Source organism: Podarcis vaucheri (genome assembly GCF_965113315.1).
Source record: "Podarcis vaucheri genome assembly, chromosome: 6".
Taxonomy (NCBI): Eukaryota; Metazoa; Chordata; class Lepidosauria; order Squamata; family Lacertidae; genus Podarcis; species Podarcis vaucheri.
The window spans coordinates 75,319,143-75,345,064 of NC_138764.1; the positions used below are offsets into that span (position 1 = coordinate 75,319,143).

General features: G+C 41.1%; 1 protein-coding gene across 2 annotated transcripts in view; it reads left to right on the top strand.

The window, feature by feature from the left end:
• KDM5B (lysine demethylase 5B) overlaps positions 1–24,229 on the top strand; it is a 49,648-nt gene extending 25,419 nt beyond the window's left edge. For both annotated transcript variants that reach the window (XM_082228541.1, XM_082228542.1), the window contains 18 exons: positions 493–651; positions 2,527–2,708; positions 2,929–3,091; positions 4,809–4,928; positions 5,584–5,778; positions 7,320–7,501; positions 9,184–9,308; positions 10,979–11,129; positions 13,196–13,310; positions 14,331–14,686; positions 16,147–16,285; positions 16,599–16,778; positions 18,101–18,259; positions 18,973–19,458; positions 21,275–21,386; positions 21,581–21,735; positions 22,768–23,085; positions 23,386–24,229. In XM_082228541.1, the coding sequence (XP_082084667.1) occupies positions 493–651; positions 2,527–2,708; positions 2,929–3,091; positions 4,809–4,928; positions 5,584–5,778; positions 7,320–7,501; positions 9,184–9,308; positions 10,979–11,129; positions 13,196–13,310; positions 14,331–14,686; positions 16,147–16,285; positions 16,599–16,778; positions 18,101–18,259; positions 18,973–19,458; positions 21,275–21,386; positions 21,581–21,735; positions 22,768–23,085; positions 23,386–23,523 (3,435 nt within the window). In that variant the 3' untranslated portion in view covers positions 23,524–24,229. The remainder of the gene's footprint in view (positions 1–492; positions 652–2,526; positions 2,709–2,928; positions 3,092–4,808; positions 4,929–5,583; positions 5,779–7,319; positions 7,502–9,183; positions 9,309–10,978; positions 11,130–13,195; positions 13,311–14,330; positions 14,687–16,146; positions 16,286–16,598; positions 16,779–18,100; positions 18,260–18,972; positions 19,459–21,274; positions 21,387–21,580; positions 21,736–22,767; positions 23,086–23,385) is intronic.
• Positions 24,230–25,922: the final 1,693 nt, after the last annotated feature.

The following is a 25,922-nucleotide window of genomic DNA, read 5'->3' on the forward strand; positions in this document are numbered from 1 at the left end:
TATAATTCTTACTGATGCCCATTAGAGACTGTTAAATCTATGACCCTAGGAATAGGATTTCCCCAACCTAAAATATTTTAACTATTAACCTGAGATACCTGAATCATCCACTGGTCCATCTCATCTTTCTCATTGGCATGTCTCTATTCATGCAAGGACCCCCAAGTTTCTTTCTATGTGGCACTTCAACTGGTCCAGGGAAAGTATGAAAGTGGTATTTTCCTTCGTTTTCATGGTTTTCACCACTAAGGTGCACTTCTAGTTCCTTTCCAGCTCTCTTTGTTTGTCTGGTTTCATTGTGGCCTCTCCTACTTGTATTTGCAGCATACCTGCTACATTCCCCCTGTTTTTTGATAGGGGATGGCATTCTGTGTTAGGGATAGTAACACTTAACCCTCACCACCTCACAATTCCGTTTCGGCCCTTTATATTTATAACATGCTGTTGTTTTATTTTTTGTTAGTGAGTAACTTTTACCTGCCTCTTGTTCAGATGGTTCCTACAGAATTGGTTGAGAAAGAGTTTTGGCGTCTTGTTAGCACAATTGAAGAGGATGTTACAGTGGAATATGGTGCTGATATTGCTTCAAAGGAGTTTGGCAGTGGGTTTCCTGTGAGAGGTGGGAAAATCAAATTAAAACCAGAAGAAGAGGTAAGATTTGATTATTAACTTATATTTGGCATGTAGGCTGTTTAGAAACATATATAAAATTTCATGGATTCAAAGTAAGAAATGAGCAACTCGGACTGGCCTCAGCCTTTTGGCGGTTTCTCTGCTTGTGAATTAGGTGGTGGTTATGGTATTTTTCAGTTCCAAAATGGCCATCTTGCTGATTCTCCAAGAGGAAAGCATTTTGCTATCACTTTAGACGTGAATGAGATTCTAGAACAACAATATACTCCCCCAGATCAAGCACTTCCTTTCCAATGTGGTAAAATAAGCCAAAAATATCCCAGATGGGAATAATTTGAAGCCAATTACTTAGCTGCTCAGAGTTTCTATGCTTATTTCAACCATGGAAGCTTTTAAACTAGCTATTTAGTCCAAAATCACAATCTTTTGTTCACATACTATTTTTTTAACAAATCATCCAGATGACTTGGCCATCAAATGATTGTTGTTTTGTCTTTGTCTTGTTTGTCTCTCATTCCTTTTTGGAGCACATAAATTCCAACTATTGCAAGGGGAGGGAATCAGAAGACCATTGTAGCCCTGGCTGGTGTACATCACCTTTGTCCCTACAGTCCCATACCTCCCTTCATTACATTTCTAGCCCAGGTTTTCCACCCACCCTTCCTTGTTGCACTGGAATAGAATTACTGTCATAATTCCACCCGACCCCCTGCCCTTAGACTCCAATTTGAAGGAAGAGGACTTTGTGTGGCATAAAGCTGGGGAGGTTTGCAAAACAGTGAAATACCTTTTGCAAATAATTCAAAGACACTATGAAATCCCCCTCCTTTCTCTGATTCATATGGCACTGGAGTTAGTGGAACACCCTCCCATCAGATGTCAAGGAAATAAACAACTATCTGACTTTTAGAAGACATCTGAAGGCAGCCCTGTTTATTGAAGTTTTTAATGTTTAATGTTTTATCGTGTTTTTAATATTCTGTTGGGAGCCACCCAGAGTGACTGGGGAAACCCAGTCAGATGGGCAGGGTATAAATAATAATATTATTTGTTTGTTTCTTGAAATCAGTGAGAGGTTCTGCTGCTTTTCAAGGCTGAGAAGAGAAGATCTCACTCTCTCTTGCACTGGGCTGTGATGGAAAGCAGCAGGATCTCTTGTTGCTTTCTGATTTCTGCAGCTTCATGTGAGTTAGAAAAGGCAGGGGGAAATCCATGCCATCTGCACTGAGAGATATTTTACTGTTCTGATGTTCAGCACATCAAGGAAATGTGGGAGGAAAGAGTAATCCAGGGTAGGAAAACCTGTGGTTCTCCTGATGTTATCGGATTCCCATCAGCCTCAGTCAGTATGGCTAGTGGCCTGGGATTATGGGAGTTGGAGTCCAGAGAACCACAAATTCCCTGCTCCTGGATGAACCCTTCTTGCATCCCCTTCTCTTCATAAGTTCTGTAAAATTACAGTTGTGTGTGGACATCCACATGTACCCATCTTCATTTGGCCCTTCAGCATACGGGTGGGCATTCCTGGATGCTAATGGAAATGAAGCAACAGTGTTAACTGCAGTATGGAACCATTATTTTTATTTTATTTTACAGCTGAGAATTATACCTCAGCAATGCTAAGACATCCTACTTCCAAGCAGCCCAGGTGATCTGTAATACATGTATTAGGACACAAGTGCAATAATAACTTAATAGGAATATAAATTTATTTTACTGGAAAAGCTAATGTTAAAGCAATAGCTAGACTTCGGGTGGTAAAGTACCCATGCAATATTCTATGGCATTTTTTAAAGTTATCAAATTAGAAAAATGTCCTCCTCAAATAGTAAACTGCTTTTTAAATGTGGTTTGTGTTAAACCTGTGGACTCTCCCATTTGCTTTGCTTTCAGGAGTATCTTGATAGTGGATGGAATTTGAACAATATGCCTGTGATGGAACAGTCTGTACTTGCTCACATCACTGCAGATATATGTGGAATGAAGTTGCCTTGGCTATATGTAGGGATGTGCTTTTCTTCATTTTGCTGGCATATTGAGGATCACTGGAGCTATTCCATCAACTATCTGCACTGGTGAGTTTATAGGGAATGGAACATACAGATATGTTTGTGCAACCTGATATATATAGGTCACCAGACTAAATTATTTTGTTTCCTTTCCTGTTAACATTAATATCTAGGTATTTGTATCTCTGCATACCTAAATTGTCTCCCCACTTATAGGACATATTTATGATCCTAAAACCTGCAAATGGTTGATTATTGTAGTTTATCTGCTTTTTTATGTTTGCAGGGGGGAGCCTAAAACATGGTATGGAGCCCCAGGATATGCAGCTGAGCAACTGGAAGATGTAATGAAGAAGTTGGCTCCTGAGCTATTTGAATCTCAGCCAGACCTTTTACACCAGCTGGTTACAATTATGAATCCCAATACATTAATGTCCCATGGTGTGCCTGTATGTCATTGAGCTTTTGTTTTCACCCCTACCCCTTCTAGTGCAAAGTTCATAGCTTAAGCAGTTGTTTTGTAGTACCTGACAAACTTCAAGCTTTTTTGCAAACACTAATAGTTGTGATGTTTCATGAGGTATAGCTATAGAAAGAGCAATACTGTCCTTGCTTATCAATAATTAATTTGAAACTATCAAAACCAATTTTTGTTTGCTGTTCCAAGCTCCTATTGTGCACAAAAAAATGAGCACAATTCCACAGTGGAAGATTATTAATTCCTTTGTTACACTTTGCTTGCTTTTTGTGCAAATTAGTCTCCAGGTAGGAATTCTGTGACTGTAAAATGATGTAATGATTTTTCTTCAAGGGCACTATTTTGGAGTAATTCCTATAAAGGAATAAAGGTGGAAAGTTACATCAGAATGCAAAATATAAACGGAAAGAGTTATTATTAGGTTTTCTTCTCCTCTCCCTCTCCTTCTCCCAATACTACAAAGCTTTAAAGGTGACTTGCAGAAGTAAGATATAAACATTCTATGCAACAAAACATCTGTGTGGATAATACTGAGCTAGATGGACCAGTGGTCTGACTTAATGTGAAGATGGAAGCATCCTTATAACAGTGATTATATACCAATTATGAGCTATTGAAATCCCCCTTCCCCTGCTGCAACAGTAAGATAACCATTATAATAGGGAGCTAACAAAACTCTTCAAGTAGCAAGAGAAAACATTTTACAATAAAATGCCGAGGAGTCTTGGCCTGGTGCCAAAAGATGTGGAGTTATGGGTTGTTTACATGCCACTTTTTGGCTCAAAACCCCCCAAAGCAGTGAATGACATAGTAGTACAAAAGAAATATACAAAAGATAAATCAAAACAATATAAAATAGCTAAAACACCAAACTCTCCTGATCACATTTGAGAGTTGCATTCATGTTTTCGCCACAAAAGCAGCTCCACAGCATTACGCATCCCATTTAATTTGCATCGTCTTGTGCAGCACCAGTAGCATGCTGTCACTGGAAAACAGGTTGTAGGCTGGGCGAAACAGGTTGTGTCCAACTTGGTTTTACTCGTAGCAGAGACGTTGATTAGCTACTTGAACGTTCTCTTTGTACTATTACAAAACTTTAATAAACATGTTTAAATAAAAAAGAGCAAACCTGTTGCAATGACTAGCTCTGGGCTAGTCATGTTCATTAATTTCAGTGGCTCTGCGCTGAGTAAAAGCTTAGTTGAATAGCTTCCTTAATATTTAGCCCCTTTATGTTTGCCAACATAATGTGACAGGGAGCGTATTAGAGTTAGAGGCTGAGTCACCTGGATAATTGAACCCCTCAGTATCCATGGGTTTCGAGAGCTGTCCCACTTTGCGAACAGCAGTGACTTCTTTCTGATGATGATGATGGCTGTCATCATAGATAGCTTGAAAGAAAGGCTTGGACAAACTCACAGGATATTTCTGTCAGCATCAAATAGATTTGATACGTAAATGTACAGAAGCAGTCCATACTCCTGGATACCAGATGGTGGGGACAAAGAACATGGAGGGTTGTTTCTCCCTTTACACCACATTTATGGGTTTCTTGGATGCAACTGATTAACTATGGTTAGGATCCAAATGGATGCTTGGTCTGATCTAGATGGCTTTTTAAAAGATTCCTAAAAATTCTAAATTTTCAACTTCAGCATTTTCTGGTTTGCTTTGCTTTGCCATAGATTTACCGTACCAACCAGTGTGCTGGTGAATTTGTGATTACGTTTCCAAGAGCCTATCATAGCGGCTTTAATCAAGGTTTCAACTTTGCTGAAGCTGTTAATTTTTGCACTGTTGACTGGGTAAGTTTTCCATTTTATTGCCATCTTGTTGGAAAGCATATTCTGAAATTTGAAGGTGTGGCCATTGTTTCCTTTAACCTTCAAAACACTTCTGTGAGTTGGATCACAGTGTGGTTAGTATGAGTTTTATTCTTTTTTTAGAATATGAAATCCGGTTTTAAAAGATCTTGCTGTATTCTTTGGACACCTTGTCATCATCTCACCATAAGAAGCAAACGAATGTTATACATTTTGTTTCTGGTTCAAAATTTTGTAGAAGGGCTTCATTGTGCATATAGCATTCTTGACTGCCGAGATCTTCCAATCCACTGAAGTAAAATGGATATATCTCTGCCGATGTATTCCAAATTGTGTGAATGATTGAAACATTTCAGCTGGAAGTGTGCTGTCAAGTTTCTGGTTATGCTTCAGCTTTGTACATAGCACTGTACAATCTTAATTAGCATTGAATTCCTTTCTGCAGAGAATCGTTTTAAATATTTATTTGTACAGGGTCCTAGAATGGGCTGTGCTTACCTTGTTTATTCTGGATCAAGTGGACTGCATTAATTTAATATTTTGGCCAGTGATGTATTGGCAAGAACCTGTTGCTTTATACAGCTTCACCTCTCCTGAGAACATTAAGAAAATCCATTTATTGTATTTTTTCTTCTAGTTGCCATTGGGACGTCAATGTGTGGAGCACTATCGCTTATTAAACCGCTATTGTGTGTTTTCTCATGATGAAATGATATGCAGAATGGCTGCCAAAGCAGAGACTCTTGATGTAGTAGTAGCATCTACTGTTGAGAAAGACATGGCTATTATGATTGAAGATGAAAAGGCTTTACGGGAGGCTGTGTGTAAACTGGTATGTTTTATGAAGTTAAGCGATTAGCAGTGAAATTGTCTCAAAGCGAGCAGCTCAGTGGTAGCCACCTACTTTGCTTACAGGTCTCTCTGAGCAGGCCATCTCAGAGCCCTGGGCCACTTACAACTTTTGAGGCCCCCTAGCCAGTGGTGGCTTACTTCTGAGATCCACTCCATGGGAATTGCTCTCTGATAAGTATGTACAAGATTGCAGCCTGAAACCGCTAGTGTTAAAGGTGCCATACAAGGGCCCCCATGAACTTCCAAGCTATGGGGAATTTTTTTCCCCTCCCAAGTTATTCACTTCAATACTTAAAGTGGTGTTGAATATTGAGTGGAATGGGACTTGGGAGATAAAGGGTTAAAAACACTGCTCAGATGGATGAGACCTCCTGGCCATAGGAGTACTTTTGGACTGAGTGACTGAGTTGTGCAGAGAGTTGATAGGCCAGTGAACAGGAGCTGGAGAAGGTCCTCCTGGAGAATACACACTTCTCTCAGAGTTTAAATTGGTTGTAGAAGGATATATGGAACTGGAAAAAATGTGCCTTTGTGATTTTTGGGGGGTGTTAAAAAGCACTTGGTGTTTTAAGCCCTGGTTGCCCTAACGGCTCCACTGCCCCAGCCATAATAACTATGAAACATGACAACATGCTTTTCTACCCTTTTCCTGTGGAAATGCATAAATTACTGAGGTAAAATGGTACTTTCATGTAATATGGCAGTTGATATTAAGCATATGACAGAAATCCATATCAGTTAAACAAAAATGGTGTCTTTTAGCAAATCATCCATTTGTTTAAATTTGCATTTCTAAGTTGGGAGGGTGTGTCGCAATCTGGTCCAATGTATATGAAAACAAGTTGTGAAACTTAACAAATTCCCCCCAAATAACAAGTGTTGAATTAAATTTGAGGCTTCCTTTGAACTTGAGTCCTCGGGGCAAATGGCCCTCTTAGGTCCCTCTCTGTTTGGCCCTGCTTCCAGGTTCAGTTTCAGCATCTCTAGGTATGGCAGGGAATGTCCCTTCTCTCAAACATGCCAGCCAGTAATGAGGTAGATGGATCAATGTTCTGACTCTGCATAAGGCAGCTTCCTAAATTTCTATGTCCTGTACTCTCAACTAGCAAGGAGAGAGATTCCTACTTCTATTCCTTGCATGGTAGCTGCCTCATGAATAGTCCGTATTAGAAAAAACAATCAGAATGTTTGGTCGTTAATGCAGGTAACATTTGTTTTTTTGAAAAGTTTTATTGTTTGTTTACTAACTTTGGTAAGGTAATTAATGTCTTAGCTGTTTAACTTCACTATTTAAAATGCTTAATTCTAAAAAACGATAATTGTTGATAATTTTAATCTACATGATGGGGTAATTTACTCATAAATGTACAGTTTACATGCAGTGAATCAATTTATTTTTATGGAAAGTAGCTATGCCTGAATCTCTCAGGATGGTACGTTGCCATTCTTGAAATTTACTTACATCCATGAATTGTTTTGTTTTTACTGTCCTATGAAGTGAATGACTGTTGATTATTACAGGGGGTTACTGATTTAGAGAGAGTGAATTTGGAAATATTGCCCGATGATGAACGACAGTGCATAAAGTGTAAAACCACTTGTTACATGTCTGCAGTCTACTGTTCTTGTAATCCTGACTTATTGGCATGCCTGTATCATGTAGAGGACCTCTGCACATGTCCCGCTTATAAATACAAAATGGGGTAAGATTTTGTTTGCAAAATCTATTCCGAGGAATAGAAATAATTGCATTTCTTTTTCCTGCTTTTGCTGAATATTGTGTGTAATAAAAGATTGCATCTTAGAAGCTTAAACAACAAATTTTGTTTGGTTTATTATCACAGCCTGTAATAGGTTAGATTTTTAAATAAACAGCAACAGATCATAGTTGTATATAGGAGGGAGGGAAGTTACAGAAGCATAGCTTTTTCTGGGGTAGTTCTAGGTGAATTCTTTGCATTTTCAGCTTCATTTGGGGACAGGCAATGTATCTTTTGGATTTGTTCCCCCCTCAGTGTTTAGCTAATAAATACCTTAATATTGTAATACATTATTTTGGAAGTAGTTGTTGGACTGAAAAAATTAAATGCTTGGTCTAGCTTATGTGACTTAAGTTATGTACACCTTTTCTCTGTAGTTGATTTTATGACTTCCTTCCCAAGTTTTCCCCATCCTTATTGCTCTAAAATACTGTATCTCTGAAAAGCAGGTGCAAACTACCAGGAAGTGTTTCCATGCTGCTGTTTGCCACTCTGTAGGTTATTGGGGGTGGGCGTGTTATATAGACATGGTTGTGTTGCAGACCTGTTGCTGCGGTCATCACACTTCAGGGGTGTAGGGGTGTGTGTGTGTGTGTGTGTGTGTGTGTGTGTGTGTGTATACAGGCATACACACACACCACACCACACACACACACAGCCCTGCCATTTGATTTACCTGTTATCCCTTCCTTCTAAAGCAGGGGCTGAGGAGAAATTTAAAGAGTAGAGTGATGCGTCATCTCCGGAGGAGGAAAAAACTTAAACACGTAGCAGAGTTCCCAAAAAATAGACCAGAGGCCATTGTACTTCATCCAGCAGAGCTTTACTTGCTACTGAAGGCAAATGGGCATAATCTCATTTGCATGGAATAATAATAATTTTATTATTTATACCCCCCCCCCATCTGGCTGGGTTTCCACAGCCACTCTGGGTAACTTATAGCACATATTAAAACGTAGTAGAATGTCAGACATTAAAAAAATTCCTGCTACAGGGCTGCCTTCAGATGTCTTCTAAAAGTTGTATGGTTCTTTATCTCATTGACATCTGATGGGAGGGTGTTCCACAGGGAGGGCAAAGGTGAAAGCAAATCCCTCCCCATCCCATTGTTTTTGGAATCACTTCTCCACAGCTGTCTGGACCTTTGGACCACTTCTGTGGTCAGAAGTAACTCTTGATGAGAGAAGAATAGATGGGGGAAACTGTACAGGCAAGCTCAGTTCCCTGTCTTCCTGCACTTTAAAACTTGTCCTACCCCATAGGGAATTGACAGTATGTGTTACCCCCACATCTTTTCTCCTTTCCTTTTCCTCACCCAACAAATAGTAAATAAAAATGTGTCAATATGATGTAACTGCATCACAGGCTCAGTGATCCCCAGTTCACATTATTGAATTCTGGCTGTGGAGGTGGGGAAGCTTTAAAAAACAGTGACATTGCATCATTCATTTTTGTTTCTTAGCTGTTAGAAAGGGGAGAAGTGGGGCTGCTACCTTTGGCAGTGGCTACAGTCTCCCTAACAATTCGGCATACTGTGCAGATTATAGTAGAATAGTACATGCCAAAATGTTTCACTTAGAATTTCAAATTTGCAAGTCTTTATTGAAATTCTGTACTATTTCCAGATATCGTTACACATTAGATGAACTCTATCCAATGATGAATGCGCTTAAGCTGCGGGCTGAATCCTACAATGAATGGGCTTCTAATGTAAATGAAGCTTTGGAGGCAAAAGTTAATAATAAAAAAAGTATGTATCTTTGCCTTTTTGTTTTGTGCTATGACTACATATTGTCAAATGTTGTTATTAGTTTGATATAATCTTTTTTTTAAAATAATTTTTATTAACCGACCAATCACATCAAATCAAACCAAATTACATAAATTCCAAATTACAAAGCCGAATTTTAAATTTTTGTTGGGGGTACCCATATTTCAAGTTCCGAAGGGGATCCAATCATCTTCCTGCTGCTGCTTTAATGTCCACAAATCTGTCCATATGATGTTCACAATACTGTCCAGTCCTTATTGTTTTCCACATCTCCTCTTGTTATTCTCATATATTTTTCCTTTCTCTTTGTGACCTCTGATGCTCTCCAAAGCGGGTTAAAACAAGTTGTAATCCTGTGTGGATATTTTTATTCATCCAAGAACCATATTCAGACGGTTTCCGTATATCATCACTTCCATAAACAAAAACAGTCTTACTGTCGTTAATCTTCACAAGTCTGTCGCCTTTCTCCCAACCTCTGAGGAGGTTTGCCAGGAATGCAGTCCGAAAACAAATCCATTCCTCCTCCTGGTTGTAAATCCTTCGACAAAGCCTGGCAAGATGGTGACTGTTTTTATTGCTGTGTCACTCCAAAAGCTCTTATTCTTTACTCAATCTCCATAAAACATACTTTTGGTTAAAGTTCATTTCCACACAGTCCTTAAACATCCTGCTTAGGTCAGTTAGCCGACGGATCCAGTAGTGCCCTCACCGCTTTCACCACTAGTGCCCTCACCACTTTCTTTCGAATCTGGGGGTGATTTATGGGCACAGCAGGCAAGGGCAGTGTTCCCCATATCCCTGGGGCAACAAGGGAGGCTGCATACTCCCATAACAGCCTCTTAATTACCTCGTGTGGGCCGGAGAGATGTTATTGTCAGCCATCTGCCAATGTGCCCCTAGTGCCCCCCCCCAGTTTGATATTATCAGGCTGTTATTTATCACATGTACCCAGAAATTCCACTAAGTTCAGTGATACCTACTTTCCACTAAATGTACATAAGACTGCAGCCTAGTTCCGTATAGGTTGAAGATGAGCAACCTCATCTGTTACCAAGCCAGGTTCAAGCTTTAATTTACGAAGCCCGGAACAACTTAGGTCCAGGGTACCCCAGAGCTCTCCTGAACCCTTTCCCCCCAGCTCAGTCACTGAAATCAACTGCAGGAATGCCATTGGTCGTTCCCCAAGTTAATGAAGGCTCATTTTACAACTATCAAAGGCCCAATCCTGTGGAATACTCTGCTCATAGAGATTCACCAGGCCATGTAGGCAACTAAGAATACATTCTTCCACAGTGTTTAATTAATGTCTGTTTTATACTTTTTTATATGGTTTTTATTGTACAGTTTTATATTTTATTGCTGTAAGCTGCTTTGATATACCGTATTTTGCTGTGTATAAGACTAGGTCTTTTCCTAAAAAATAATGTTAAAAATTAGGAGGCGTCTTATAAATCTGAGTCCCCCCCAAATAGGGGGGGTCTTATACATGGGGGCATCTTATAGATGGGAAAATATGGGATATATTTTGCAGTATTTTAATTAAATAAATAAATAAATAAGAAAGTAGAATGGTTTACTATAAAAGTGCAGACCCAAAATAGTGCACTTTACTATTCTAATGACCAAAAATTTTGGTTCTCACAAAGGTCTCATGAATTTCAAAGCTTTAATTGAAGAATCTGAAATGAGGAAGTTTCCAGACAATGATTTGCTGCGACACCTTCGTTTAGTTACTCAGGATGCAGAGAAATGTGCCTCAGTTGCACAACAGCTTCTTAATGGCAAACGGCAAACTAGGTATGTTTAATATGTGTTTTGTAGCTTGATTTCAAATTCCCAGGGGGTTTATTAGGAAAACTTGCTTCATGTCTTTAAATTATTGTGTTTAAACATTTTTTGCTTCTAAAAATGCTGAATACAACCCTACAGCATAAAGTGCTGAAAATAGCTAAATTACCTACATTTTTATTGAGGTTAAATGTGAATAGAAACGTGCATATCTATGCTTGGCATCATCAGTTACTATGATGGTGGGCATTAAAGGTAAAGGGACCTCTGACCATTAGGTCCAGTCGTGACCGACTCTGAGGTTGTGGTGCTCATCTCGCTTTATTGGCCAAGAGAGCCGGTGTACAGCTTCCGGGTCATGTGGCCAGCATGACTAAGCCGCTTCTGGTGAACCAGAGCAGCAGACGGAAATGCCGTTTATCTTCCCGCCAGAGCGGTACCTATTTATCTACTTGCACTTTGATATGCTTTCGAACTGCTAGGTTGGCAGGAGCAGAGACCGAGTGACAGGAGCTCACCCCGTTGCGGGGATTCGAACCGCCGACCTTCTGATTGGCAAGTTCTAGGCTCTGTGGTTTAACCCACAGTGCCACCCGCGTTGGTGATGGGCATTACCTGGAGCTATAAGAGAGCTGAGCAATGTTCAATTTCCCTTTGGGAGGAGTGCATGTTTGCAGCAAATAACACAGTGAAGTAATTGTTTGTTCATTCTGCTGTTCTCAGATAGCCACATTGACCTAATTAATAGGAAATGGCTGCAGACACTCTTGCATCATCAAAGGAACCTTGGTGGCAATCTCCCATATCTTGAGGGGAGAGGTGTTGGCAGGAACAGAGTGTAACTTTCTTAGGCTTCTTTTAGCAATGGTAAACACCAGAGGAGATTAGAAGGAGCAAAACAGGAGTGGGAAAAGACACAGAGGCAAGCATCACATGGTGCTGAAGAAAATACTTTCTTTCAAAAGCACTCAAGTTTTCTATTTTTACACTTAATGTATTTTGAGTGCAGCAGTTCTTTCAGTAACAGTGGCAGCTTCTCAGTTTTTGAATGAGGAATTTATGTTTGGTGTGGCGGTAGACAATTGGAATGAGCATGGTAAGCAGTAAGATGGCCAACAGTGACACCAAATTATTCAAGGTAGTAAAAATAAAAGATATGTCTCCTAACTGGGCATTAAAATGGGAAATACAGCTCAGTGCATGTAATTGTAAAGTAACACACATTGGCACTAAATAAAATATCACCAGTGATGTCAGCTGATGGGCGGTTGGACGTGGTTTAGAGAAAGTGGCATTGCACACCAGTTTTGACTCAGTAGTGGACCAGGTTTGGCCTGCAAACTGGATGTTCTCCACCCCTAGTGTACAGAAAGTGGAGAGATGTCATCCAATGAAGCTAAATGATGGGAGGTTCAAGACAGATAAAAGGGAGTACTTCATAGAGCTAAACCCTGGAATTCACTATTGCAGGATCTGAGGGTGGCCATCAGTTTAGCTTTTTAAGGAGATTAGGCAGATTCATAGACAATAGCAGTGGCTACTACTCATGGCTGCATGCTGTCTGCAGGTTCCAAGGGTGGCATGCCTCTAAATATTAATAATTGTGGGGTAACAGTGGCTGAGAACTTTCCCCATGATGTCCTCCTTGTGGGCTACCCATAGACATTGGGTTGGCCACAATGGGAAACAGGATTCTGGACTAATAGACTTTTGGTCTGATCCAGCAGGGTTCTTCTAATATTCATGTGTTGCAGTGTGTTTGTAAAAAAAATTAGACCATTTTCTTCTGCTCCTTTAAGATTTGCCATTGTTGTATGAAACTTGTGTTGGCCTCATTATTCTCTCAGAAGAGTAAAATTAGCACATTCACACTTTACTTGGCATTGACCACATGCTGTTCCCCACCCCTAGCTTATATGAAGTTTAAATAGCAGGTGAAAAAGTATCAATTGCAACAAAATTCCATCTGCTGTAGGAATTTCATTGAATAGTGGGGCAGAAATCCCTTTTAAAAAATCATTTCTGATTATGCAAATAATTGGAAGCATGTTGTAATTATGTCTGTGTGATTGCAGGTATCGGTCTGGAGGAGGAAAATCTCAAAATCAGCTGACTGTGAATGAACTCCGTTTATTTGTTAGGCAGCTCTATGCTTTACCATGTGTCATCAGCCAAACAACATTGCTGAAGGTAAATTAGAGTGCTCCAGATAATAAATACTAAGAAAACAGACTCAGATTTCTGAATGTTCCAAGAATTTGGATAGAGAAACAAATGCCACTAGAGCCAACAACTTATTGGGACTAAACAAACCGTAGTTAAGCTTGTTGGGCAGGGTTCGGGCAATCAAAACAGCCAAGTCAAGTAACCTTTATTGGCATCACATAAGAACATTCAAAATACATTTAGAATAGATAAGCCAGTACGATCTCGTCACCACCCCAACAGCACGGTCACCTGCCAAAGGGGAAGGAGGTGAGCAATCTGCCTCATATCTGTGGGTTTCCAGCAAGGGCAGGATCCTGTAGCATACTTCGGCAACAAAAAATCAAATAGAGGAACTTAGCTACTGTCTTGGTGAGCTCCTGGTCTCTCCCCTGTAATAATATGTGCTCGCTTTGGCAGCACATATACTAAAATTGGAACGATACAGAGAAGATTAGCATGGCCCCTGCGCAATCAAACAAACAGTGGTTTTAATAAACCATGGGTTAGTGTTTTGTGCAAACCAGATATATATCATATTTTGGTGTATGTATTTGAACATAGTTTTAAATGAATGTAAATTGGCAGGTCTGCATTACTAATTTTCTATGCTTTCTTGGTGTAGAAACCTTACCCCAGGGAGTTGTCACTTCCTAAGAGCAGGAAGAATATGAATTCAGATTGGAGCTCTCCCTGACCAAAATCCACATCTAATAAAGTTGACTTGGTTAACTCATACAAAATTCTGAAACACATCAGAATTTTTGGTCTTTATTTATTTAAGCAGATCTTGGCAAAGTTGATAAGCTCTTAAAATGAGATTTGTTCAGAAATGTTAAAATCTGAGGAATTATTATTTTTTACTTCTTGAAAACAAATATGCCTGGCATTCTGAAAAGCCTGCTAGGTCGCTTGCTGTTCAGGTGAAAGTGACAGAATAGGTTTCATGATATTTTGGTGGGAGAGTTTTAAACCCTTGACATATTTTGCTGCTTTATATTTCAGGATCTTCTTAATCGTGTGGAAGACTTTCAGAAGTATAGCCAAAAACTCCTCTCTGAAGAAATTCCCAGTGCTTCAGAAATACAGGAACTCTTGGATGTCAGTTTTGACTTTGATGTTGATCTTCCCCAGCTAAGTGAATTACGGATACGCCTAGAGCAAGCCCACTGGCTGGAAGATGTGCAGCATGTTTGCTTGGACCAAAATTCTCTTACTCTGGATGATATGAGGAGACTTATAGACTCTGGTGTTGGGCTCACTCCTCATCCTGCCGTTGAGAAGGCAATGGCTAAGCTGCAAGAGCTGTTGACAGTATCTGAACACTGGGATGACAAGGCTAGAACCCTGATAAAAGCCAGGTAAAAACGGAATCTTCCTCTTTCAGAACTATTGCAGTTACCACACACTGCTTTCAAGTAATTATTTTCCCAAACTTTCACAAAAATGAGGAAATGTGAGTCTGTAGCACTCTGTGTACAGGAAAGAAAGTGAGATGGTATATTCTCTGTCCCAGCAGGCAGGAAATGGTTAACCCATCTTCCACTTGAAGGCATTTGGGTGACGATGAGTCCTACAGTAATGTATTGAGCCTAGTTTTAACTACAGGCATTAACTTGTTTCTGACCTGTACCACTTTAGACTTCAAGATGCAGCCTTATGTGTCTCAATGCTTCTCTTTATGTATGTACAGTATATATACACATGCATACAGAATCCCTGCACATAAAAAACTGTTGTCAGGAAAGTGACCAGGCTAGAATTCTGCCCCGGATTCAGGTAACCATGCACACTAGTGAAGACCATCACAAGGGCTCTCACTAGTGTATATGGGCTTTGCTTCTCCCCCACTTCCCCAAATCCACTCAGAAGGGTCAGGAATACTCCCCAGAGCACCACATAGGAAGAGGAAAGGTCAGAAGAGTGCAATGTTGAATTACTCCCTCATATTTTTATGTTATCACCATCGGGCTGAGAGAATCTTCCAACTCTTGGTCCCCATTCCCCTGATTAAAATGTAAAAATCGCATATGTGGGGAATATTTTCCTTAGCAAAAAAAGTGTGTTGGTGGGGGGACAGAGTCTGTGTGTTTATGCATGTGTTTGCCGAACTGCTTTGCAAGCAGCATATGCAGGCAGAGAGAGCATGGAAGGAGCCAGCTGCTTTGGCTTGCTCCCGCTCCCCAGCTGGGCAAGGCAGTGGCAGCCCAGCAGCAGCATCACAACAGAGCCCTTGCACTGCCTTCAGGGCTCTCTGATGCAGATGCTGGGCTGCCTCTGCCTCTGCCTTGCCCAACCCATGCGCCAAGGCGGCCTTGGATGGGGCAAGTGTGCTGGCCTGTCTCAGCTGCTGCTGCCTCACGGGGGGGGGGGGGGAGTCTAATGGATCCTCCACCTGGTGTGCCGGAGGCATGGTGGGGGTCTCCTTTAAACTTCTCCATTGAGAGGCGGGCAGCTGCACACCCCCAGTGGAGAAGTTTAAAGGAGCCCCCACCTCCCCAGAATCCCTCCCCCTGCGTCCTCCTTATTGGCCTTCAAGATATGGGAACCTTATGCAGGCAATTCTCAATTTGTGCATGTTCAGCGTTGGAAGAGAAGCAGGGTGGGCATACACATGTGATGACCTGGAATGTGACCCCTACATAAATGGGGGATTGCCTGTAATTTAAACTGAATTATATATGCTTCTAATTTGTCTGTTGACATCCCATACCGACAAGAAGTGCCTTATGATACCATAATTGTTTGGCCAATAGCAATTTTGCACTAGCGTTTGAGTAATAATACATCATTTTGATCATATATGTTTGTTTATTTTAAGACCACGGCAGTCATTAAGTAGTCTTGAAGCAGCAGTGAAGGAGATTGAGGAAATTCCTGCTTACCTTCCAAATGGCATAGCTCTGAAAGAGGCTGTAAAAAAGGCCAGAGACTGGCTACAGGAAGTGGAGGGCTTACAGGTAGGAAAGATATATCTACTGATCATCAGTGATGTTCATTAGTGATTTCACTCTAACTTCATTTGTTTCTGTAGACTGTGTGGTGTTCAACTGCTGGCAGAAATTTAAGTTGTACAACTGATGTTTCCTTAGGGTAGGGATGGGGAACCTGTGATCCTTCAGATCTTGTTGGGACTCCCATCAACCCCAGCCAGCATGTAGTCCAGCAATATCAGTAGTCCCACAAGTTCTCCGTATCTGCCTTAGATAGGCATGCAGCAGAATAATGCAATTACTTTAATGTTTTTTAAAAATAATGTTTCTACACTGTTAGGTTGGTGGACGTGTGCCTGTGTTAGATACACTTGTGGAACTTGTGTCTAGAAGTCGCTCTATTCCAGTACATCTTGAATATCTGCCAAGATTAGAATCATTAGTTGCCGAGGTTCAAACTTGGAAAGAGTGTGCAAACAATACTTTTTTGACTGAGAATTCACCTTATTCTCTTCTTGAGGTAAGCAGTTTATGGTGTATACATACTTTTAATTCAGTATTTGTGATATATACACACCACATAGAAATTAAGAGTCAAGGGTTGACTGAAAGTATCCCACAAAACTGGACAAGACACCTGACATAGATTTGTCCCAACTATGGTATTTGGATCACAATGAAATCAAGAATTTTGGCCTAAAATTGCCTAGCAAAACTCCCATAGCAGGCTTCTGAGGGTTCCAGCATACTGTTTCCTGTGGCAGCTACTCGAGGATTTGATGGAGGCTGCAAACTAAGCCTTCATTGTTGCCTTCACCACTATGCAGTAGGCACAATTATGTGTTCTAGTAGTAAATGTTCAGTTACCCTCACAGCAGGCCTTATGCCTATTGTGCTTAAGCCATTGTCTGGCCTGAAGCTCCACACAAAACCACAGGGGCATTCAGGCTCCATCATGCCAATGGCCTATCACATCTCACCATTCCACAGTGAAACTAAGGCCTCCGCATCCTTAGCTGCCAGGAATCTACCTAGAATGCAAGAATCCATATTGACAAGTTCCTCACCAAGGCAAAGACAAAAGTATATGCTTTCTGTGTCAGGCCAGTGACAAACTTATGACTGATCCATGGTTGTCATGGAAGTCATGAAGTCCTGAGCTGGACCAGATTAATCCTAATTGTCCCTCCAAAAGGTGGCTTTCATGGTTCAGAGAGGTCTATCAGGACGATGTTATACATGACTGTGTGCAGTAACTAGTTTGGCCCTTGATATTCCCAGATAACTATGATATGGGAAGTGAGATTATACAAGAAGTAAGTGCTGCAACTGACAGCCCTCAAGGTTCAGGTGACTGATGACTATCATATTTTAAAAGATGTATGTGCAGTCTTCTGTTTAGTGTATGCCACCTCCCATGTTTGTTCTTGGCTACAGCTCATGTTTAGTGAGCGGTTAGCTTAACCATGAGTAAAAGGTAAGGTAAAGGTAAAGGACCCCTGGACCATGAGTAGCACTTCTGGTAAAGCATTAAGCCAAACCTTGGTTTAACTAGGTGTGAAACAGTAGTAAAAAGTACTTGGGAGGAGTAAAATTATTGTGAGCTCCTCTCCAGGAGCCTACAAGCTTGTCTTGCTGTGTTTTGTGAAACAGGTCAGTGTCTTGTTGCATCTCTCTTTTTTGACAGCATGACCTTGCATAGAACATCCTGATTCGGATGGATCTTTATTGCTTTTGCCACAACAGACTAACACAGCTACTGTGGATTGGCCATTTACAAGGCGGATACAATTATGCTGTTTTACACCAGGATGAATAATGGTTGTTCTGACTCTTCACCAGGTGTTGTGTCCAAGATGTGATATTGGAACACTGGGATTTAAAAGAAAAATGAAGAAATTAAAAGAGCCTGTCCCAAATGGAAAAAAGAAGAGCACCAAATTAGAGAGTTTAAATGATTTGGAAAGAGCTTTATCTGAGAGTAAGGAAACTGCTGCTGCGGTATGTATACTGTTAGAAATGAGTTTGGAAATAGATGTTCAGTAGATTAAGCTTTTCGCTTGCTTTGTTCTTTTATGATGCTTCATTTCTTCCATTTCCTTTGGTGTGGAGATGCACACTAATCCTTTTTTGTCTAGTACAGTCATACCTCGGGTTGGGAACATGATCCGTGCGGGAGGCACGTTCACAACCCACAGCGCTGCGTCTGCACACGTGCATGATGTGATTTGGTGTTTCTGCACATGCGCGAGCGCCGAAACCTGGGAGTAACCCATTCTGGTACTTCCGGGTTCGGCGTGGTCCTCAATCCAAAAACGCACAGCCCACAGCGTTCGTAACCCAAGGTATGACTGTATAGCTTTTTGCGTTCTCTCCCTAATAAAGAGGGCATGTTTTAATACATTTTTAAAATTGGACTTTCTGAGGATTGAGATAAGATGTGTTTGGGATGGATCTTCTCTTACTCTACATGTAAGTGTATCCCTTAACATTTGATGAAGTATCAGACAACGTGCCATTTTAAAAAAAAAAGGTTCAAAAAGAATGCATCTGATTTGACTCCCTAGTTGGAATCATAGAATTGCAGAGTTGGCAGGGACCATGAGGATCATCTAAAGCTTTCTTGCAGGATTTGGAGAAAATTATAGTTGAGCCCTTCAGTTTAAAAACTTTGCTCTGAGGAATTTGACTGTTTTCATGTCATTTTCTTCCAGATGGCCACACTTGGTGAAGCCCGCTTAAAGGAGATGGAAGCACTGCATTCACTTAGAGCAGCAAATGAAAAAAAAATATTCTCCACTGAACAGGATGTAGAGATCAAAGTTTGTCTCTGCCAGAGTGAGCCCGCAGCACCAATGATACAGTGTGAACTATGCAGAGCGGTCTTCCATACCAGCTGTGTTTCAGTGCCCAGAACTTTGCAGGAACCTCGGGTGTGGCTCTGCCCTCACTGTCATAGATCTGAAAAGCCACCTTTAGAAAAGATTCTACCTTTACTGGCTTCCTTGCAGCGTATTCGAGTGAGACTGCCTGAGGGAGATGCTTTACGGTATATGATAGAGAGAACCGTGAACTGGCAACATAGAGCACAGCAGATGTTGTCCTCAGGGAATATAAAACTTATACAAGACAAAGTGGGCTCAGGTATACTGTACAGCAGATGGCAAACCATGGCAGGCCAGTTGCAAGAGACAAGTAAGGTAAGGTTCTCCTTGATACGGGGAGCTCACCAGGATATGTTGCGCAATATCCAACTGACACATTTATCTAAACTCTGAGCCAACAATACTGTGGTAAATTATTAAGGAATTACATGCTAATTCCCCAGCCTTGGTTCATGCACATTTATTACTTAATGGATTGTCCTATTAGGCCATGAATTCTACTCTCTCTCCTTGATATGTATCCTTGTTGTGGAGTTAAGCTGCCTTATGTTCCTGTCCTAAACTGTATCATTTAGAATAAAGTAAATCCTCCTGTACCCCTGCTTTCCTGCTCAGTTGTTAACAGAGGGCTCTCGTATCAGTCTTGTGTCTCTGGCCCTTCATCAGCTCCTCTGTCATGGACCCCCAATCTGCTTGTGGACCAGCTGATCTGATGTCACAGTCTGTTTAGCTGGGTTGGGATGAAACTTGTTTGACTATTTGTCTTGGGAGGAAAGACCCCCCTCCCCCAAGGTCTAATTAGATTTGACTATGTGGGACGCGGGTGGCGCTGTGGGCTAAAGCCTCAACGCCTAGGGCTTGCCGATCGAAAGGTCGGCGGTTCGAATCCCCGCGGCGGGGTGCGCTCCCGCTGCTCGGTCCCAGCGCCTGCCCACCTAGCAGTTCGAAAGCACCCCCGGGGGCAAGTAGATAAATAGGTACCGCTTACCAGCGGGAAGGTAAACGGCGTTCCGTGTGCGGCTCTGGCTCGCCAGAGCAGCGTTGTCACGCTGGCCACGTGACCCGGAAGTGTCCCCGGACAGCGCTGGCCCCCGGCCAATAGATGTGAGATGGGCGCACAAACCCCAGAGTCTGTCAAGACTGGCCCGTTTGGGCAGGGGTACCTTTACCTTTACCTATGTGGTATCACAAGGGACGTGGGTGGCACTGTGGGTTAAATCACAGAGCCTAGGACTTGCCGATCAGAAGGTCGGCGGTTCGAATCCCTGTGATGGGGTGAGCTCCCGTTGCTTAGTCCCAGCTCCTCCCAACCTAGCAGTTCGAAAGCACTTCAAAGTGCAAGTAGATAAATAGGTACCCACTCTGGCAGGAAGGTAAACGGCGTTTCCGTGCCCTGCTCTGGTTTTCTATGTGCCTTTTTTGAGAAGAGGCAATCATAACATGGAATTTGCTTTTTTTACTTCTACACACAAGAGTTGACATTTTTCGTTAGTTGTCTCTTTAACCCCCTAACACTTTTCCCCCCAAGTCACGGACAGATTAGACCCTATTACTGAATGTGTGGTTAGAATGTTTTGCCCCTTCACATTTCAATGGCTTTTCACTTGCTACTTTTTGCTGGCCATCCACCCAGTTTGGGGAGATGCTTTTTGGAGTTCCTCACATGTTTGTTGATTTTTCACAATCCTGGATAAATTGGTACTGTATTTACTGCAAACTTTGCTACGTCACCCCTAACTCCAGATCACTTATGACTAAATTAAATAGCACCTGCTCCAATACTGATATTGCCTACATGGATTACTCTGTTGTGGAAAATTGTTTATTCCTCACTTCTGCTTCCTGTTCCTTAATCAGTTTCCAGTCCAAAAGAGGACCTAATCCAGTGACTTCAGTTTGTTTTAGATGGTTATAATATTGTGTTTTAAATTGTTGTAGCCAGACATAGCACCTTACGGTGAAGAGTGGCTAATAAATTGAAATAATAACAATAGAACTTTCTAAAACTAAGATATTGGGCATGTCATTTTAATCAATTGTTAATTTAAAGTTACATTTTAACACCATTATCATTCAAGTTCACAGCATGTTAAAGAAATAAGGTGGTGTTTAATTGCTTCTCTTTAATTAGGTTTCACAGACAATTGGTGCTACATCTTTCTCTTTGCCACATGACTGGAATAACAGACCCATGCATTTACACTCTCCTTTCTCTACAGGACAAAACTGCATCCCCCTTCATGGTAAATATGCTGTACTTATCATTCATCAGTGTGAAATTCTAAACATAACATTATGAGCTCCTTTGTGTAGGGTCTTGTAGGCAGAGAATTTGTAAAAATAATTTCAATTTGCTTGATGTGCTTTGGAAAGAAAAGCTTTAAAGCTATGTAACTTCACCACTGATAATTAAAAATTATTTTGTTTGTCACTCTAGCCATTAGTACAGAGCTGAATGAACTGATGATGGAAGCCCAACTACTACAGGTTTCGCTACCCGAAATACAAGAGTTGTATGAGATCTTATTCACAAAGCAAAGCCCAGTTGCAAAGACAGAACAGAGGTCACCAGTAGGACCAACAAGTGAAAAGGTAAATATTTGGGGCCGGAGTCCATCTCAGAAAGGGAGTGATTGCTTGAATCTGCTTGTTTGAAAATCTTGTTTTAATTGCTACAGTGTAAATACAGCCCCCCCCCCATCAACAGTACACATGCACACACAGAAGCATTTTCCTGTGTATCACTTTTATTTCTCCCCTCCCTCAACATCAGCCAGCAGGAGATGATAGAGAGGGCACACTAGAAATCCAGCTCAGTTGTTTCTCTGTACCCCTTCCCCCCCAAAAAGCACACCAGATGTGCAGTTGCAATGGAATTCTTACAAACGTTCTGTTGCATAAGCTTTCTCATACAAAAGCTCTAATGTCCAGGTTTTTGTGACATTGCTTATGAGCTCCAAAAGTGGTTAGGGATAGCTTGCATGCTGTGGCAGCTCACAGCCAATATGTGTGCTCTCAATATTAATTCCCTTGCACTTAAAAGGTGAAAGGAGGTTTTTTGTATCTGTGTTGAAAAAATGGTAAAACTTTTCAAAAAAATCTCATTCTTAAGTACTATAAGAAAGAGATGCTGAAGTATTATGCTTAATATGTAAAGGTAAAGTAAAGGGACCCTTGACCATTAGGTCCAGTCACGGACGACTCTGGGGTTGCGGCGCTCATCTCGCTTTATTGACCAAGGGAGCCGACATTTGTCCGCAGACAGTTTTTCCGGGTCATGTGGCCAGCATGCAGCATGACTAAGCCGCTTCTGGCGGACCAGAGCAGCGCATGTAAACACTGTTTACCTTCCTGCCGGAGCGGTACCTATTTATCTACTTGCACTTTGACGTGCTTTCGAACTGCTAGATTTGCAGGAGGAGGGACCAAGCAACGGGGATTCGAACCACCGACCTTCTGATCGACAAGTCCTAGGCTCTGTGGTTTAACCCACAGCGCCACCCGCATCCCATGCTTAATATGTGCTTCTCATTAAATGTGTGGATGGTTGCTGCATAGCATGCCAGAAGTATAAGGAACTGGCTACATGGTACTTTATGATCTTCTAATGCATGTTTCTTGTAGACTGATTTTTGTCGAGGGAAGAGAGATGGAATTTGCTCTGTGGAAAGGAAGCTGAAGAGACATTTTGAGAGAGGAGATTTCTGCAGTGAGATGAGAACACGAGTCAGAAAAATAGCTCCCAACAAGAAAAAACTGAAATTATCTCATTTGAGGGAACTGGGTACTAGCAAGCTGGAAAGAAACAGGTTGTTTGACATACAGCGGTCTGGTGAAAGCCGGTTGCTTCTTTCGGATATGTCCTTCTCTGAACAAGAAGAATCTGAAGATGAGGATGCCATCTGCCCAGCTGTCAATTGCCTGCAGCCTGAAGGTGATGAGGTAAGTTGAAGGAAATATCTGTAAAGGATGTAAAAATGCATGGTTTGGTAGAATCATAGAGTTGGAGGGGGCATTGTAGGCCACCCAGAACAAACAAACCCAGTTCTTTCAGCCTTTCACCCTAAGACTGTTTTCTGAACACCAGTTTTTCTATCTCCTCAAAGTATTGTGCCCAGTACAGGATATGGTACTAGTAGACTGCTAGACGTAGCTACAGAAAACTTGCTAGCAAACAGATATAAAAGTGATGTACCATATTTGTTGTTGTGTGAAGACTTTTAACTCTCTCTTTGTGTCTAGGTGGACTGGGTCCAGTGTGATGGCTGCTGCAATCAGTGGTTCCATCAAGTATGTGTGGGTGTCTCTCCAGAAATGGCAGAAAAAGAAGACTACATATGTGTGAGCTGTACGGGAAAGGACTCCCCATATCGAAAGTAACATGCCTGATGAACATAAGGACTCTACAACAGAAGATTAGCTTTTTTCCCCCTCCATAAAGCCACTGGGCTGGTTTTAGAGCCAAGTTGCAAATGGTGCTACTTCTATCCTAATGGGATCATTTTTCAGACCTTAAAACAATTTGACACTTTTGTATTTTTATCCTTTAAGCTGTTTGTGGTTATTGAGGTTTGAAATGCTGACTGTTCAGACATGGGTTTTTCGCCAGTTTGAAGGCATCAAAACATGCACCTTTTCATGTATAGCATTAAATTACCTCTTTGAAATTTACCAGCACATTTAATCAACTCTGTTTAGGTGCAAAACACTGCACTAAGAATTCCCATAATTCCTCTTTTTGAAGAAATCCCTGTTTACTCTTTTGAACATTTTTGAAAACTTTAGATTCCCCCCCCCTTTGATTTTGTAGACTAGGTTTATTTATCTGAGCAATAACTTCTGTGTCTGGTTTCAGTGACTGGAATTCTATTTCTGAACAGCGTGTGGTGCTTTTAGCATTGGTTAATGTACAGAAAGCAAATGTTTAGGTTCTAGTGTCACTGATGGACTAGTGATGTAGGAGACAAGAAAGCTCTGTAAAGTAATGGCCACAGCTGTATTTTGGCTTTTTCTTCTTTTTTGGTAGCTTGTATCAAATGTTGCAGTTTATATTGTGGAATAAACCCTTGGTTATGTTACAAAATTCCATGCTGGTGTCTTCAAAGATGTTGCATTGAGGCTGTTTCCCACCTTGATCTCTTTTATGATGCATGTTTTCACATGTTATGTTTTTAAAAGCATCCATGCCATTGCATTTTCAGACGTCTTTCTCTCCTTAATCCCACAGAGCCTAGATCTGCCTTGTAAAAACCTATTTCCTCATTACCTGTGGCAAATAGGCATAGAAACTTAACAAATCTGTTTCTTTTCCAAGACCACGAATGTGTAGGCAAGTGGGTTTTATGAGGTAGTAACTTTTGTAGATATGTTTTACAAAGGTCTCTCAGATGACATAAATGATGGAAGGGCCTTGGCTCAGTGTAGAGTCCATGCTCTGCAGGCAAAACATCCCAGGTTCAGTCCTCAGCATCTCTAGACTTGTCACAGAATTCTGATGGAAATCGGTGTGGAAAATGCCGATGTTCACTTATTTGTCCCATGTCTGGAACAGAAATCAATTCAGTGAATACGATTGGTATCCGCTCTTGTTTTGAGTTCGCCAGTGGTGCATGATTGATTGCTTCTTTCCCCATTTGTATTGAGTTCCCTGTGTATTGAAATGAATGACCATTGCATCAAAATGGTGTGTAATAACGTAATAATAGCAATTAATGTAAAACTCTGACAAATTGGAAAGTGAGGCTAATAATGTAGTTTGTGTTAGAAGACAAACTGCAGCAGAATGGACATAAATGTCTTCTTCCATCCCTAGCATCTCTAGGTATGGGTGGGAGAGACCACTGCTTTAAACTCTGAGTGCCACTGCCAGTCAGTACCTGAGCTAGATGGACTAATGGTCTGATTCAGTATGAGAGTCAGGATTCATCTTTGAGCTTTGTCAGCACAAGCCCTGCCCACGGCTATCTTGTGTATTGGACTGGTGTTCATTTTTGTGTTAATTCCTCATGGTATATATTTGCTCACTTCTGACTTTGGTAAGTTTTTGGACAGCAGTCTTCACAACCAGATGCCATTCTTTCCCAATTCATGGGTGACGAGAATACAGTTTGGAAGTCTTGACCAGTGAGAAAAAGGACAGAAATATTCCTAGCAGCTTTGATCTTCTTGCTTCTATCTCTATATAACTGCCACTTCTAACATGTCTGACTGAGTTCAGAATCAATGTTATGTTAGGTGATAGCTCAGTCAGCAGAGAATGAGACTCTTGACATACATTTGGCCTAAAACGTAACCTGCTAGCGGAAAGAAAAAACATTGGCTGGCTGTTACCTTTTTTTAAAAGTGCCAATACATTTAAAGCATAAAACATATTTGTAACACAAAAATCAAAAACTGAGGGGCTATGGAATTCTTATTTACAGGCTTATTATTTCATTTTAACTTCTGTAATTAGTGGTGGGAATATGCTATGGGATTAGTTCTTAAGACTTGCACTAAATCTGACAGCTAGTGAGTACAAGCAGTACAAATTATGGATGCTATAGTCCAGGAGTTTCTTCTGTCTACCTGCAGCCCTTGTAGTGGTTCCAGAATAGCAATGGAAACTGTTTTATAATAAAGTATTGTCCCAACTGCAATGGGTTGGCTGCACTGACCAGTAGCACTTTCAGAATTCCCATTATTTGAGAACAAACCATATTAAGACATCCTTCCCCATCCTGACACTTGCCAGATGTTGGGACTGCAGTTCTCATAATCCTTTACCCATTGTCATGATG